The sequence below is a fragment of the Tiliqua scincoides genome, chromosome 1, assembly GCF_035046505.1.
Source record: "Tiliqua scincoides isolate rTilSci1 chromosome 1, rTilSci1.hap2, whole genome shotgun sequence".
NCBI classification, from domain to species: Eukaryota; Metazoa; Chordata; class Lepidosauria; order Squamata; family Scincidae; genus Tiliqua; species Tiliqua scincoides.
Window position 1 is genome coordinate 111,789,256 of NC_089821.1, and position 15,819 is coordinate 111,805,074.

Consider the following 15,819-nt stretch of genomic DNA (forward strand, 5'->3'; position numbering starts at 1 on the left):
AGACAGTCTCTATTGTCATCTGGTTGCTCCCTTCCAAGAGAGAGAGAGAGCAATATTTCTTTAGAGAGACAGCAGGAGCTACACAAATACAACATGCTGCCAAGAGGAGAGTGATTAGCTTGCTCATATCCACACATTGCCTTATTTTTGCAAATGCTGTAAAAAAAATATCAGCGTTCCTTAACTGCCATGTACTGTAATAAATTTCTTCACAGTGAGTATCTTCAGGGCAAGAATGCAGCCTTCAAGTTACTTTATGCTGTAGCAAAAGGCCTCAACTACTTGATAGCCCCAATTTGAACCTTCCTCCACAGCCCCAGTTGGAGATATAGTAGCCCGTCATCTTATGTATGGGTGACTTGCACAAATTCAACTTCAGTGCGCACAGTTGGCAAAAATACCTGTGAAGTAGGTGAGGCTGAGACAGAGTGATTGGCCCAAGGTCACCCAGGACTTTTCATGACTGAGCTGGTATTTGAGCCTGGATCTTCCAGGGCTTTGTCTAACTCCTGTACCACTACACCATCCTGGCATTAAAAGCTTTCTGAGTGCCTTCAAAAAAATTTTTTAAAAATGACTATGTCAAAGAATCAAGACATGACAAAATAGTCATTATCATTTTGTCTGTAGTTCCTTTCTTTTTAAAAACAAACCCCAAACAAATCCACCATTGTTGAGAGAATTTGAAGCATGATGCTTGGATAACACTGGCCTCCATTGGTATGCAGAGCCCAGCCTGGTCCTGGCATCTGGGCCTTGGCTCACCCAGTGAGACACAATGCGTGTGGGGATGGGTAAAAAAAATAAGGACTGGCATATTGCGTATTTTATCACAGTGTTGTGTTTTTACTATGAATACTACTTCCTATTCTGGTCCTGTCCTTACAATTCCCCAAAGAATCAAACAATAATTTAGATGCTGATTAGTATGTAAAACGCTGTGAAACTAGAAAGTACTTAGCCCCTTGTCGGCACTGGAGTCATGATAAAAAAGAGCCTCCAGCTACTCTTAGCATGGCAGCTGCATATTGTTCTTTAATGAGGACATTTTTACAGTGCAGAGGTTTTCAGAGGCACCTGCCAATGTTCAGGAGGCCCTATCTAGACTTTTCTTGGTAATTTCATGTAATTACATGCACCTCAGCGGTACAGTTGTCTTTGATAAGGAAAAACAAAAGGGAAACAGAGACGTTTGACAATTGGAGGAGAGGATGTGATCTGACGAGCTGATGAGAGCATTTCACTGAGGTTGTGTCAGGGAATTAGAGGACAGGTCCTCTCGTGGATTGAGAACTGGTTGGAGGCCAGGAAGCAGAGAGTGGGTGTCAATGGGCAATTTTCACAATGGAGAGAGGTGAAAAGCGGTGTGCCCCAAGGATCTGTCCTGGGACCGGTGCTTTTCAACCTCTTCATAAATGAGCTGGAGACAGGGTTGAGCAGTGAAGTGGCTAAGTTTGCAGACGACACCAAACTTTTCCGAGTGGTAAAGACCAGAAGTGATTGTGAGGAGCTCCAGAAGGATCTCTCCAGACTGGCAGAATGGGCAGCAAAATGGCAGATGCGCTTCAATGTCAGTAAGTGTAAAGTCATGCACATTGGGGCAAAAAATCAAAACTTTAGATATAGGCTGATGGGTTCTGAGCTGTCTGTGACAGATCAGGAGAGAGATCTTGGGGTGGTGGTGGACAGGTCGATGAAAGTGTCGACCCAATGTGCGGCGGCAGTGAAGAAGGCCAATTCTATGCTTGGGATCATTGGGAAGGGTATTGAGAACAAAACGGTTAGTATTATAATGCCGTTGCACAAATCGATGGTAAGGCCACACCTGGAGTATTGTGTCCAGTTCTGGTCGCCGCATCTCAAAAAAGACATAGTGGAAATGGAAAAGGTGCAAAAGAGAGCGACTAAGATGATTACGGGGCTGGGGCACCTTCCTTATGAGGAAAGGCTACGGCGTTTGGGCCTCTTCAGCCTAGAAAAGAGACACTTGAGGGGGGACATGATTGAGACATACAAAATTATGCAGGGGATGGACAGAGTGGATAAGGAGATGCTCTTTACACTCTCACATAATACCAGAACCAGGGGACATCCACTAAAATTGAGTGTTGGGCGGGTTAGGACAGACAAAAGAAAATATTTCTTTACTCAGCGCGTGGTCGGTCTGTGGAACTCCTTGCCACAGGATGTGGTGCTGGTGTCTAGCCTAGACGCCTTTAAAAGGGGATTGGACGAGTTTCTGGAGGAAAAATCTATTATGGGGTACAAGCCATGATGTGTATGCGCAACCTCCTGATTTTAGGAATGGGTTAAGTCAGAATGCCAGATGTAGGGGAGGGCACCAGGATGAGGTCTCTTGTTATCTGGTGTGCTCACTGGGGCATTTGGTGGGCCGCTGTGAGATACAGGAAGCTGGACTAGATGGGCCTATGGCCTGATCCAGTGGGGCTGTTCTTATGTTCTTATGTTCTTATGTGTTGTGTGTCTGTCACACACAGAAACGGAAGAATTTCTGCCTTCCTTCATGGAGACCTCCAATGTCTACTAACAGCAAGGGTTGTGTTGAGTGGGGCGTTCGTCTGAGGCAGCAGCTCCGGATGTGACTTAATTTTTATTTGTATTTCTTTATTTCCCATTATTTTTGTAATTTTTTTTGCAGTCAAAGTACCTTGTCAAACGGGCTAAACAGAATATTATAGAACTGGTAAGGACGACTGGGGTTCACTCTCCCAGTGCTGACTATGGTTTCGGTTTTCAGTTTGAAAATAATGCTTCTATGGAGTAGAAATATTGGTGGATGAACCTTCAGGGCCAATTCCATCCTTTTGGCCACCTGTTAATGCAGCAGTGCCAAAATGGTGACCGCTGCATCCTATGGTGGGGAGCAGTTGCGGAGGTCACTTCTAGGTAAGAGAATAATTGTTCCCTTACCCAGAGGTAAGTCTTCAAGGCGTGGAAGGGTCTATTTAGATTTGCAACAGGCGCCAGTCCACATTGACCTGCACTGCAAGTTCAGGCCCAGGAGGGCTTTAAGATATCGGTAGCACCGGCGCTGTTGATCCTTCTCCTATCTGCCAGTCCTCTGCCCTCCCCCTGCCCCATTTCACACCCTCCCAGCCCCCCTACCGCCACTTTTTCCTGCCTCCCCTGGCATCTTACCTCCTCCAGCGAGCAGGAGAATGGAAAATGATGCAGGTTGCCTGGCAGTGCACTAAGTGGCGTGCTGTTGGAATGCCTTTTGTGACAGGTGCTGACCGCTGTACTGCAATCAGCACCAGTGGAGGATGACGTGTGCCATCAGGAGGTGAGTATGGGATTGAGCCCTTAGTACTCTGGGACAGTACTCTCTGGGAGTACTCTGGAAGAGTTTGAGAGCCACTAAGTCTTTGCTGCAGGCAGTGGGGCTGGAGGGAAAGGCCTCTGATCTGGGCGCAGGAGCGCGCTGCCACTCACCCCTGCCTGCAGCAGCCTCCCAGGGGTTGGGGGAGCACGCGCCAGCCTCAGCAAGGCTCCTCACCCAGCGCAGAGCCCTCCAGAAGACTGTCGCGACCACTTCCTGTTTCACGATCGCAAAACTGGAAGTGGTCGCGATTGTCTTCTGGGGGGCTCTCCGCTGTGTGGGGAGCCCTGCTGAGGCTGGAGCCAGGTTCCCCCGACCCCCAGGAGGCTGCTACAAGCAGGGGTGAGTGGCAGCACGCCCCTGCGCCCAAATCAGAGGCGCAATGCTGAGCATCACTTCTCTGCCTTCCCCCGCCCTTCCCCTTAAGGGAGAACTACCCAGGGCTCTCAGGCTTGGGCGTCGTGACATCCCAGTGTGAAAACCACTGCCTTAGTATACCGCTACATGATATCCACCATGCAGAGTGGATTCACCATACAGCAGTGGTTTTCAAACTGGGGTATTGCGACGCCCCAACCAGAGAGCCCTGGCCGCTGCACCCTTAAGGGGTGGGGAGGGGGAGAGGCAGCAACATGACTGCCAGAATCGTGTCACTGTGGAGGAGTGCAGGGGCTTGCTTAGACTTACTGGAGGCTGGAGCATGCTCCTGGGGATGTGGAGAACCCTGCGCTAGCCTCCACAGGACCCCCCCCCCAAAGTGTGCAAACTGCCAAAATAACAATTGCAAACCACTTCCAGTTTTGCAACCAAAAATGGAAGTGGGTCGCGATCATTATTTTGAGTATCTGCACACTTTGGGGGCCCCTGTGGAGGCTGGCACCCCCAAGAGCCTGCTCCAGCCTCTGGTAACTCTAAGCAAGCCCCTGCGCCCCTCGATAGCGATATTATTCTGGCAATCGCATTGCTGCCTCCCGAAAGAACTTACAGCAGGGCTCAAACTCCCTAAGAGTTTGAGAACTGTTGCCATACAACATAACAGAATCCTATTTACCCTGCTCCTACCTCAGTACATATGAATGGAAACTACGTCAGGTTGTTATAGGGAATGGTAGGCCTGTGTGTAACTTCCATGTCCATTCCAGACTGCCCTCTCCTCTCCCTGATCAAAAATGGAGGTGGAAGACTTGACGGGGTTATGAGAGAAGCACACAGGCTTCTCTTGCCCCATAATTGTCATCGTGGGAGGAGTAGCTAAACATGACTGTTATGTTCTCTTTGGCAATCTCACAATCCCTCGATGATCTGGATTAAGCCCTTAAATAAATCACATTTACTTCTTTATCTTGTTCAATGATATTTCCCCCCTCCCCCAGGTTCTGCTACCATGATAACATTTTTATATTTGGGCAGCTTTTTCTCCTTCCTAGATGAATCACACATGGGTAAGCTCAACTTTTCAAGGACAGTGCAGTAAATTAACATCATGAAGTAAAATACCCAGTCGGAATTGTCATTGTAATGACATTACCAAAGAAAAATGGGGCAGTTGAGAGCACCAATTGTATCGGTTACATAGGTGATGCCACCACCAAGGATTACACAGTGAAGGTGGTAATGTCACAACCAGGGAAGGGAACTCGGGTCAGGTGACTTGAGTCTGAGTCGCAAAAATATGTGATTTTTGCCCACTCATGCAGACACGAGTCACCTGTGTCAGTGACTTGGGCACCAACTCGAGTCTGAGGCCACTGACTCAGCACTTGGTCCCCCCACATGCAGGCTTGAGTCTCTCTGTATGTGGGTGTGTCTGCTTATTTTTTGCAGCACATGAAAGACCTTAATTCAGACTAGGCGAGTAGCAGGAAAGTTCCAGCCAGGAGGCAGGGAAGGGTTAATGTTTTGCTTTTGCGTTTAGCAGGAGGCAGGGGGAGGCATCTCTTTTCCATAACTGAAGGAACCGATGGTCATTGGACAAACGATGGGCAGTCTGATTTTTTTCTTTGGATGAAATAGGGCAGAAGGAGGAACCCAGGGGAGTTCTTACCTTAGAATTGGCTGGAGAAGCCCAGGAAGGGGGAGGAAGCAGGGAATCCTGGTAGGTGGTTTGTTGTGATCACACTTGCCAACCACATGGCTCCTTTGGCTCTGTTGTTACTTGGGAGGAGGAAGCCTAATTGAATGACCAGTACAAATGGGTCATACTGGTAAGCCTCCCAGCTGCTGCATGTGACTCTCCTCCCTCTTGCCACTTTGATCCCTGCTCTCATGCAGAGAGCAGCCCACCCTTTCCCGCCTTGTTTACAGATGGGGTGGGAACATCAGGGGAGTGGTTAAAGAGAACTCCAACACACACACATAGCCTGGCAGCTGCTGCTGCTGCTGCTGATTCTTCTTCTTTTGCGGAGCCGTGGCTGGATTTTTAAAGGGAAAGACTTGTGACTTGAGTCTTTCGGAGTCACCAAAATGTTCTTGGTGACTCGGAAAGTCCACCCGTTAGAACTCATTTTTTGACTCAAGTTGTAGGGGGCAGAGACTCATGATTTGACTCGAGTCAAGTCATGCTTGACTCGCCCTTCTCTGGTCACAATTCTGTGTAGCCAATCAGGTGTGGTTATGTTATAACATCATTGGGGGCAACTTAGGCCAGTGGGAATGAGAGGAAATCGAATTAAATACACTGACATTTTCACAATGAATGTTTAAAAAAAAACTGTCCAAAAAGCGTACATTCCAAAAGGAGGTGTACATTGTATAAAACATTCATGAAAAACTGAATAATTTCAGTTTACTTTTGTCCACAAGAGGACCAAAATAAAAAAAAGATTAAAAAGCCACCCAGCAGTGACCGATATCCACAACAGACCTTCTGAAAAAAGTGCCATTTCCTAAAAGAAAATGCCTCAGGAAAAATGATATTATGTATCTTGAAACAACATTGTAAACATTGCAATTGCGGGAGGTTTTAATAGTTATAAATTCTTCAAGAGACAAGATTAGAAACAACTGACCTACCACATATGTACATATTAAAATATTTATACTCTGCCAGAGGCTCAAGGCAGTTTACGATGACAAAATGTAAAAAGCCAACAAATAAATAGCAAAATAAAATGAAACACACAAGCAAAAACAGAACTCACAATAGAAAAGTAACATCACAGTTCAAACAAAATGCACCCAAATGAGTTTTTTAGGTATTCCTAAAAAACCAAGTCTTGACCAATTCGAGAATGTGTGCAAGGAGAGAAATAGCAAAACTCACTCAAATATAGCCACTCTCAAAACCTACTTCTGGCTCATAACATAGTTAAAGAAAGGATTAAAAATGCTGTAGGTTGGATAACACTGAAGACTTAATTGCAGTATTGTTAGGGGATTCCACCACTTCTTTCAGAAATGCCTTTCATTGTTTTGAAGCAGATAAAAATAGATGAGAAGAGACACTAGAACTTGTCACACACCGTAGATACTTGCTTATAAGGCAAGAAATTTCTGCCAAAAAAAATCAAGCATAGATTGACACCTCATCTTATCTGTGGGTCACTCAGAACTCAGGCTGTCCAAGAGAAGTCTGGAGGAGCTTTAATAATACCTGCAGAGGGTCTGTGAAGCATCTGAAGAACATTTTGAGTGATTGCAGACAACTTACAAACAGGCAACTTTGTTTACATTTGTTGGAGTTTTGTTGTAGAGTCTTCTGAGCAGGTCGTTGACTCCAAACCCAAGAATGCCTCTTAAAATGACAGTGAACAGTACAGAAAGTTGTTTGGCAGCAGTTGAAGCAGGATGTTGTGCTGAGGTCAGCAGTGCCCTCAGGGAGGGCACCAGGATGCAGGTCTCTTGTTATCTGGTGTGCTCCCTGGGGCATTTGATGAGCTGCTGTGAGATACAGGAAGCTGGACTAGATGGGCCTATGGCCTGATCCAGTGGGGCTGTGCTTATGTTCATGTTGCTTTATATTGGTGCTGCGTTTGTTTTGGATGATTTTTAAAACTGCACTTTTTCTGCAGTCTCAAACCTGGATTTTCTTTCTTTCTTTCTTTCTTTCTTTCTTTCTTTCTTTCTTTCTTTCTTTCTTTCTTTCTGTTAGCAATTCAATGCAATGTTCAAATCTGTTGCTTGGGGGGGGGGTGGCACACAGTACTATATAAGTACTTTGTTAATGTCTTCAGAAACAATGGCATGACTCAGATTCTTTCCCCGCTTTCAATCAGGCTCCAGGCAAGCTGCAGCTCCTTCTCACAAGCACCATTCCCTAAATGTGCTCCCTGACTTATCCAAGGGTCATGGAACATTCCATGATTTATGGCTGAAAACCTGCCCTCACCTTAACTCTTAGATCACAAGTATCTATGGCAAAGAACTTGAGCTAAAGACCATGGAGAAATCAGCTGAGAAGGCCTTTAAAGATACATTTCAGTTTTGGAGAAGGACTGATCATACTGATCAGATGAAGGTAGAAAGAATATAATTTGTTTTCCCCAAGGCAAGATATTTGAGTGTTCTGATAAAATGAGTAAATGTTTGGCTGTGTAACAAAGAGGCCAAAAATAAAATAAAATCCATTACTACCCTCATCAAGGGTGTTTAGATGAGCATGATATAATGCAATTTTTGAACTGCAGGGCTTCTAACTGCATGATGTGCCTTGATGGGGCAGGAGGTTTAGTGTTATTGATAAGTATCACCATTTGGGACAGTGAAATGTGGTGAAAACCCAAATGGGGTAAGGTGATGGGTCTCTAATGGTTTTTCCCCAATCACTGCCTCCTCTGTAGTGATATTTTTGATGAGAAAAATTCTGTTGAACGTCAATTTGAAGCACATCTAGCTTTACCCTTCTTCAAATTTGTGCAACTTCAGAAGAACCAAATGAGACAGAGGTCGATATTATAAGGTTACTATCAGCTGTAAGGCACCAAGTATATCAGAGCAGCATAATCATTCACTGAATATAAATATTTTAGCATAAGTATTTAAAACACTATTAAGAATTTAGAGAACAATGTACTGTGTTGCTTGGCTTATGTGCTCAGCCAGTAGGGTACTGTCAAGGACTTGATAGTAAATGTATTCTCTGCCTCATTAGGGTTTTTAACAACTATATTATTCCAAAATCATGAATGAAAGCCATGGAAATTTTTATCTGAACACCTATCTTACCCCACAACAAGCAAGAATTCACATTAATAAGTCCTGGGCTGACTTGGAAAGATATATTGAAGATCTAATCTCTGATAATTCAGTTGATATGGTTCTTTGGGGGGGGGGGGATTTTAATGCCCGCACTGGTGCAAATGGCCGTCCCTTTAATAGGATGGCCAAGGGTCAAATTGCAATCCATGGTGATGAACACACTTATTTATATCTTCCACGTCTTTCAAAAGATAACAAGAAAATTTTTGCTGGTACTCAATTGCTTGCTATGGCTCAAAATCTCAACCTCCATATCTTAAATGAGGCCATGATAGGAGACTATCCTGGAGAATTTACTTTTATGGCAGAAGCAAGGTGTAGTACCATTGATTATTTTTTGGTTTGCAACAGTTTACTTCCCTGGGTTGAAAGTTTGTAGGGCATGTTGGTTTTTGCTGATCTTTGACTGTAACAATAAATATCTATCTATCTGAACACCCAATAAAGACTTTGCTTGTGGCCAGTCTTGCCATGCCTGGTTTCCCTATTAAAACAAGATGTTTAAATTTGCCCAAGAATTATGACTGCCAGATCTAACAAGCTTATTCCTAAGCGTAATAACGAGCAGTCTAGTTATATTTCAGTAAGGAAGCTATCTAGTACAGTGCAGTAGTAGCTCTTGACTTAACAGGTGTATCTAAGATGGGAAATACTGCACTATTTTTTGGAGGGGGGGGAAGCATTCGATGTTGAAAAGGTCTTCAAATTAACATTTTTATTTAAGGCTTCCATGATCTGGATTAGGAAATCAATTTGTATGTGGTTTAGAATCTGAATATAAGGTGAGACTGTTAATATGTAACTTTTTCAATCAATACCAGGAATTAGACAAAGCTGCCCTTTATCTCCAGTGTTGTTTGCAAGCTGCATAGAAATACTGGCTAGACAGATTAGAAATGTTTAGGATATGGGCAGAATAAGAACTAGAGTAAGTTTAGCTAATTTTCTATGTGCAGGACTCTGTATGTGTGTGTGTGTGGGGGGGGGGTACTGTAGCGTTCCCAGAGGGGGAGCACAGCACTAAGTTTTGAAGGTGCCTCTACACGCCATGTAAGCACCCTCTCACCTTTGGCACCATTCTGGGTGTTGAGAGCAAAGTGGAGGCACCTTCTCTGCTTTGCTCTTGCTGCCTGGAATGTCTTCAAAGGTGAGGGAAGGGGCCGCTTGCACAATGTATTGAGGTACCTGCAAACCTAGTGCTGTGCTGGGAATGCTTCTGGATGGATGGGTCTTGGTGCTCGTGCGTGTTTAAGTTGTTCAGCTGTGTGATGAGTCCCACCTGTAGTCTGAAAAAGTATGGTTCATAAGTTTACAACTGCAGTGAGACCTATATCTCATTTAAAAGGCACACTAATGTTAAGATGGCAATAGCAAGCATTATCCCTCCTAAAGGTATTACCCCCCCAGTCCTCCAATCATGGTTCAACCATATGTATGAGTGTAATGAGTTTAGAGTATCACAGGCTGCACGGTATACTCTAGGGCTGTGGTTTTCAAACTCTCCAGGAGTTTGAAACCCGCAATAAGTCTTTGCGGGGGCGGGGGGGAGGCAGCAGGGGCAGGGGGAAGGCAGTGACACGATCCCCAGGATTGTGTCGCTCACAGGGCTGCAGGGACTGGGATGCAGCAGCCGTCCTGGGGTGCGAGGAAGCCCTGCGTGAGCGCCTGCAGGGCTCCCCAGGTCAGGGAAAGGGAGAGTGGGGTGATCCGCTCTGCCTTTGCAAAAGCAGAAGCGGAGTGCGATCGCCCCACTCTCCCTTTCCCTGGGCACTCACGCAGGGCTCCCCGCACACAAGGATGGCTGCTGCAGGGACTAGTGAGTGCACCCCAGTCCCTGCAGCCCCATCAGAAGGGAAAGTGGAGCGATCGTGCTCCGCTTCTGGTTTTGCGGAGCAGGGTGTGATCGCTCCGCTTTCACTTTTCCTGATCTGGAGAGCCCTGCTGAAGTTTGCATAGGGCTCCCTGCACCCCTGGGAGGCTTGGGCAAGTGCACCCAAGCCCTTGCAGCCCCCCTGAGTGGTGCGATCCTGCGGATTGCGCCACTGCCTTCCCTCATCTCCTGGCTGCCCCCACCCCTTAAGGGGGCAGAGGCCAGGACCCACAGGCTGGGGAGTCACGACGCCCCAGTTTGAATACCACTGCTCTAGGGCCTAAAAGGACCTGATAAAGCCCCTAGACCACATATTTGACAGCTCTGCATTATAAGCACTTGTGTGTTTGTGTGTGCATGTATATTGCTTGTTTCTATTGTGTACTACCTCTTTAAGAGCCAAACCCAGGAGACCCCAGGATGAAACTGGTCAACTGAATGAAGTAGAGAAAATAGTTTCACTTTTGCTGCAGAGATCTCTCTATGTATCTAAGGCCCAAATCCTAACCAACTTTCCAGCACTGGCATAGCGATGCCAATGGGGCATGTGCTGCATCCTGCAGTTGGGGGGCACTCACAGAGGCCTCCTCAAAGTAAGGGAAAGTTTGTTCCCTTATCTCGGAGTTGCATGCCCTTATGTCAGTACTGGAAAGTGGGTTAGGACTGCGCCCTAAGATTGTGTTATCTCCTTAGTTCTGGGCTCAGGTGGACTAGTAACTAGAGACAGCTCTCATTTTAAGTTACTATTTCTTGGCAGACAGTAAGAGATGGTCTGAAATTTGAGCCACCAAAATTGAATAGCCCTTGTTCCTGAAAGAAGAAGAAGAAAAATTAAAAAAAACACAAAAAAAACCTTGAACATGAGTAGAACATTGCTTATACAATGGTGGCGAAAGAGAGTGCAATTTTCCTTTAGATTGGTCAACATTGTTTCATCAGTCATGAGCTGATAAGAAACCAGCACTGTGGCCCAGCAATATCTAATGATTGTGGAAGCCCCTCCCCCCCACACACAAAGAGCCTTTCCACCTGTAAAGACTACAACTCCATTTGGGTCAATTGAAACAAAGAGCACATGCATCCAATCATTCCTTATTGGCGCATATGCAGGGCTCAGACCCAGTTGTGTTGAAAGCATTAACATCAAGAAGCCACAATTGTTTACCAAGGGGAGATTTTTAAGGACTTTTCCCCCCTCATTTGTTCTATGCTCTGACATAACTATTTCCCCAGTCACAATATCAAGACCTTAATGAGAGGGTAGGCTTGGCATATTCTGAATCTCTTTTTCATCAGTTACTGGCTCATGGTTTAGATCAGAATGTCAGCTTCATTATTTGGGCTGTTTTCATCCGATCCATCCTCTAATTGTGTTTTTCCACCCCATAGAAATAGATGAGAAGAGAATGAACAACAACTCCCAAGAGGAAGTAAGTGAATGATGCCTTTATTTCATTTTCAAAAGGTCTTGTTTTGCTTTTCTCTTATAAACACAAAGCAGTTCACACCAGAAAATGTGTTGCGCACACCCAAAGGTTCCATTCCTTCAGCGGAAGGTGCTTCCTCCTGAAGAAGGAGCTCCTCCCATCAGAAGAAAGGAATCTTCTAATGAAACCTGTTATAATGAAAACATAACAATGATGTGTCCATGTTTGAAAAAGTTGGCCATATTTTTTAAACAAACATTTAGAAGCATGCAAATTCTTTCCATATTATAGTGCAATGAAGCATATAAAAAAATCCTGGACTGTGTCTCAGTGTGCACTAATGTATTGTGAGAGCCCTGGTAGTAATCACACCCACTCACAGAAATGGCTGTTTCTGCATGGAGATTTATGACTCTGGTCTTGCTTCCCTCCAATCCCTTCTGAGTGTGGATAACTTGGCTCTGCTTCTGCACTGGGTGTGATTGTTGCATCCATCTTTCCTAATACAGAAGCATAGCAGAATGCCTTGCCCTTAGAAGAGGCTGCCTGTTGTGTTTCTGCCCGAGTCACTGCTGTGAGTTTGCTTCCATCTAATCAGGAGGGGTGCTCAGGACAGGACTTCTGAGATCAGACAACCTTTAGCCTTAGGCACCTTTTTTGGATGTAAGTGATGTATGCCTTCAATTTCAGATCAGAAATAAAGTCTGTCTCGACTATGAAGGGAATAGGGAAACACTGGCTTATGCTAATCCTAATTGTATATTCTAATACAGAAATCTGCAAGGAAATTTCCACTGAGCTCTGTAGGAAGATTCCAGATGAAGCATGTAAAAACAGCAACCAATCAGACCTTAAATATACCTTAATTATGTCTTAAAAGACCAATTCTCACTGTGTGACTTTTTTCCTCCCCACTTTGCGTACTTTACTTTCTCCATGATCCACGCTTTATTTGATTTTCCAGTAAAAAAAACATAAAACTAATTTTAAAAAAACTTTAACGAAAAAGGGTGTACAAGCACATTCTGAGATAACATTCTTCCTTCAGTAGAAGACGTGCAACAACAATGCTATTTGCATCAGAGATTCAGACAAACCAGAACTGTTGTAAAGAATAATGTAACTATTGAGTCCCCCTACCAATTTGGTTCTAAACATTTAAAAGCATTTCATAATAAGGCTCCACATTCCATCATACAAAAATGTGATTAGCGCTCTCTGAATCTACCCAATCTTTTATTTATAAATAGCATTTTTCCATCCATTACCATAAAATATTATGAACCACTTAAATATCATAGGCAGTTTGTATATCTGCTGAAACTTCATTGATTAGAATTGCTGTGACAAAATTATCCTTTTTATGTCCTTAAACTGAACCTCCTAGGAAATGGACCAAAGGTTTATAGTCGACTTCCTAAAAATAGTCTGAACTTCAGGTATTTCACAATGTTAAAATGTAATTAGATGAACTTACTGTCCTTTTAGGATGTTGCGTGATTGACATCGTTTAATTGTTTTGTTCAGAATTATCGGAGTGACATTCAGGTGGCGAACAGACTTTAAAAAGGAATGTATTTATTGTTTCAAGCTTTTATATTCCACATTTCCATTTCAAATGGCAATACCCAATGTGGCTTACATCAACAATTAAATAACCATCAAATGATTAGAAAAACATACAACAGCAACAACAAAATTAGGCAAGAGCAGCCATTAAAACAATAATGAGAGCTTCAAATATAATACATTCACAGTTCAGTCCTAACCAGAGCTGGAGCAGTGGGACTGCTCAGCGCTGGGAAGGCACAGGCTGGAGGCCTTCACGAGGTATGGGGACGTTTGTTCCCTTACCTGGGGTAATGCCCAGCTTGCACAATGGGGCTACTCAGATCTGTCCCCCAAATGGCCAGTGCAAATCCGAGAAGCCCTGTGTCGGGCTTTCAAGCTCAGGAAGGGAAACAGGATTTGGTGTGCGTCCACACAACCCTGCACATTCCCGATCTTGTCTGATCTGGGAAGCTAAGCAGGGTCAGGCCTGGTTAGTACTTGGATGGGAGACCGCCTAGGAATACTGGGTGCTGTAGGCTTATACCATAGTCTTTCGAGACTGAAGGTTGCCAACCACACAACAGTCTTGCCCCTCTCCTGGACCTGATCCATTCCTCTGCCCTGTTACACCCCCTCCCCACCCTCCCCCATTCCGCACTCTTCCACCCTCTTCCTGCCCCTGTGCTGCCTGGCAGGAGCTTACTTGCTCTGCTGGGCACTCCTTTTGGATTCAGCGCTGGTGGGATAGGTGCAGGCCTTCCCACCCATGCTTCCTACTCACAGGGTGTCGCAGAGTGCTTTGCGGCGCTTTTTGCCGTATCCTAGTCTGACGCAGCTGGATATCACAGTGATATCCCCATCACTGCACTGGTTCAGTCCTCTCTTAGGACTGTGCCATCAGACAGTGGTCACGCTGAATGACAGGACAGCAGGGCAAGGGGGCTGGCTGGCTCTCAGGATCAGAGCTGCATAGGCTGGGCGCTGGAACAGAGAAGCCCCATTCAACCCATTACAGTTGTTCTAGCTGCCGTTTCCATACAATTTTGACAGCAAAAGTCTATTCTATGAAATGGAAGGGATGTAGGGATCACAGACCTCACCTAACCGCATGCTCATGCACAGGGTTATATGCATGTGTTCTTGGCCCTCCCATCAGTGCTGGTGTCAGGGGGAGTCGAGGCAACCACCTGTCCCTTCTGCCAAATATATGATGAAGGCATTCAATGATTATTCAACCAGGGCACCTTTGGGATCGTGCCAAGGAGTGCAGGCACAGCACCTGTTCTGCATCCAGCCAGAGGCTGACTTCCACATACTGTACTTGTGCCCAAAGCCAAATCAAGCTGCATTTTAAAAAAATTATCCATGTATTGTTAAATGAATATTCATGAGCACTTGGTTGACAATGCTTGACTTTTATCCCAACGCATACCCATCTTTTAAACCATTAAGAGCACCCAAGGTAGTTTTCATTAAACCTGGAACAAAATATGCCAGCTAGGGCTTGTGCCTAGTGCAAACATACTTCATTTCTCAGGTGACGGTACTGCAAGCCAGGGAGGGGGGGTCAATGTCTTTCCCCCCAAACAGCTTTTCTTGCTCACCTGTGCGTGCTGCTTCTTTGGCATCATTTTATTTTGCATGGCCTCTTTCCTCAAAATAATGATGCCAGCCAACTGAGGATCGCAGTGGGCCAGCTGAGATACTTACTGACCCAGCACCTCTTTGCACGGGGAATGAATTGTGAACACACCCACTTTCTTCCTTTCCCAGCATGCTGGATCTTTTTAGTTTTATTGCAAGGGGTGTTGTGGATGAACCGCACCCCCGTGGGAATTAAGTATAACTACTCAGTGTTCTACAAAATGGGCAAAGAAAACATACAAGGGCACAGCATGTTTGTCCCACAAATGCACAAAGAGTGGCCAAACCAGTTCATAATACACATGGTTGGCAACCTTCAGTCTCGAAAGACTGTGGTATAAGCCTACAGCACCCGGTATTCCCAGGCGGTCTCCCATCCAAGTACTAACCAGGCCTGACCCTGCTTAGCTTCCAAGATCAGACGAGATCAGGCATGTGCAGGGTAACAGTTGCATGGCAGCATCACCATGACACCACAAAGCCAATAACACAGTGACAATTTCACAGTGCCGCTCAAGAGCAGGGGCAGTACTTCCTCACAAAACTATGTATTGCTCTCACTCTGAGAATGTCATTCCTTTCAGCCCACTTGAAGCAGTTGTCAAAGAATAACCCAAAGGGTTATTCACTTTTTGCCACTCTCACATGTTTGCGACTCAAAGGGTACCCACTTTTTGACACTCTGATGCGTTCTCACTAAAAGCACCCTCCTTTTCAACTTAGGTACAGTATAATAGAGGCCGGTTATTTACAACCACTTTGCTGCGGCATATTGGTGTACTATGAACAGT

The 15,819-nt window shown here is 45.1% G+C and overlaps 1 protein-coding gene and 2 pseudogenes across 1 annotated transcript in view; 2 read left to right on the top strand and 1 right to left on the bottom strand.

Moving 5' to 3' along the window:
* Positions 1–15,819, top strand: part of PPP1R1C (protein phosphatase 1 regulatory inhibitor subunit 1C) — a 50,133-nt gene that overhangs the window by 12,783 nt on the left and 21,531 nt on the right. The window contains exon 3 of the mRNA XM_066611166.1: positions 11,796–11,836. Coding sequence (XP_066467263.1) covers positions 11,796–11,836 — 41 coding nt within the window. The remainder of the gene's footprint in view (positions 1–11,795; positions 11,837–15,819) is intronic.
* LOC136637690 (5S ribosomal RNA) lies at positions 13,805–13,923 on the top strand (annotated as a pseudogene).
* On the bottom strand, positions 15,369–15,485 carry LOC136637284 (5S ribosomal RNA; annotated as a pseudogene).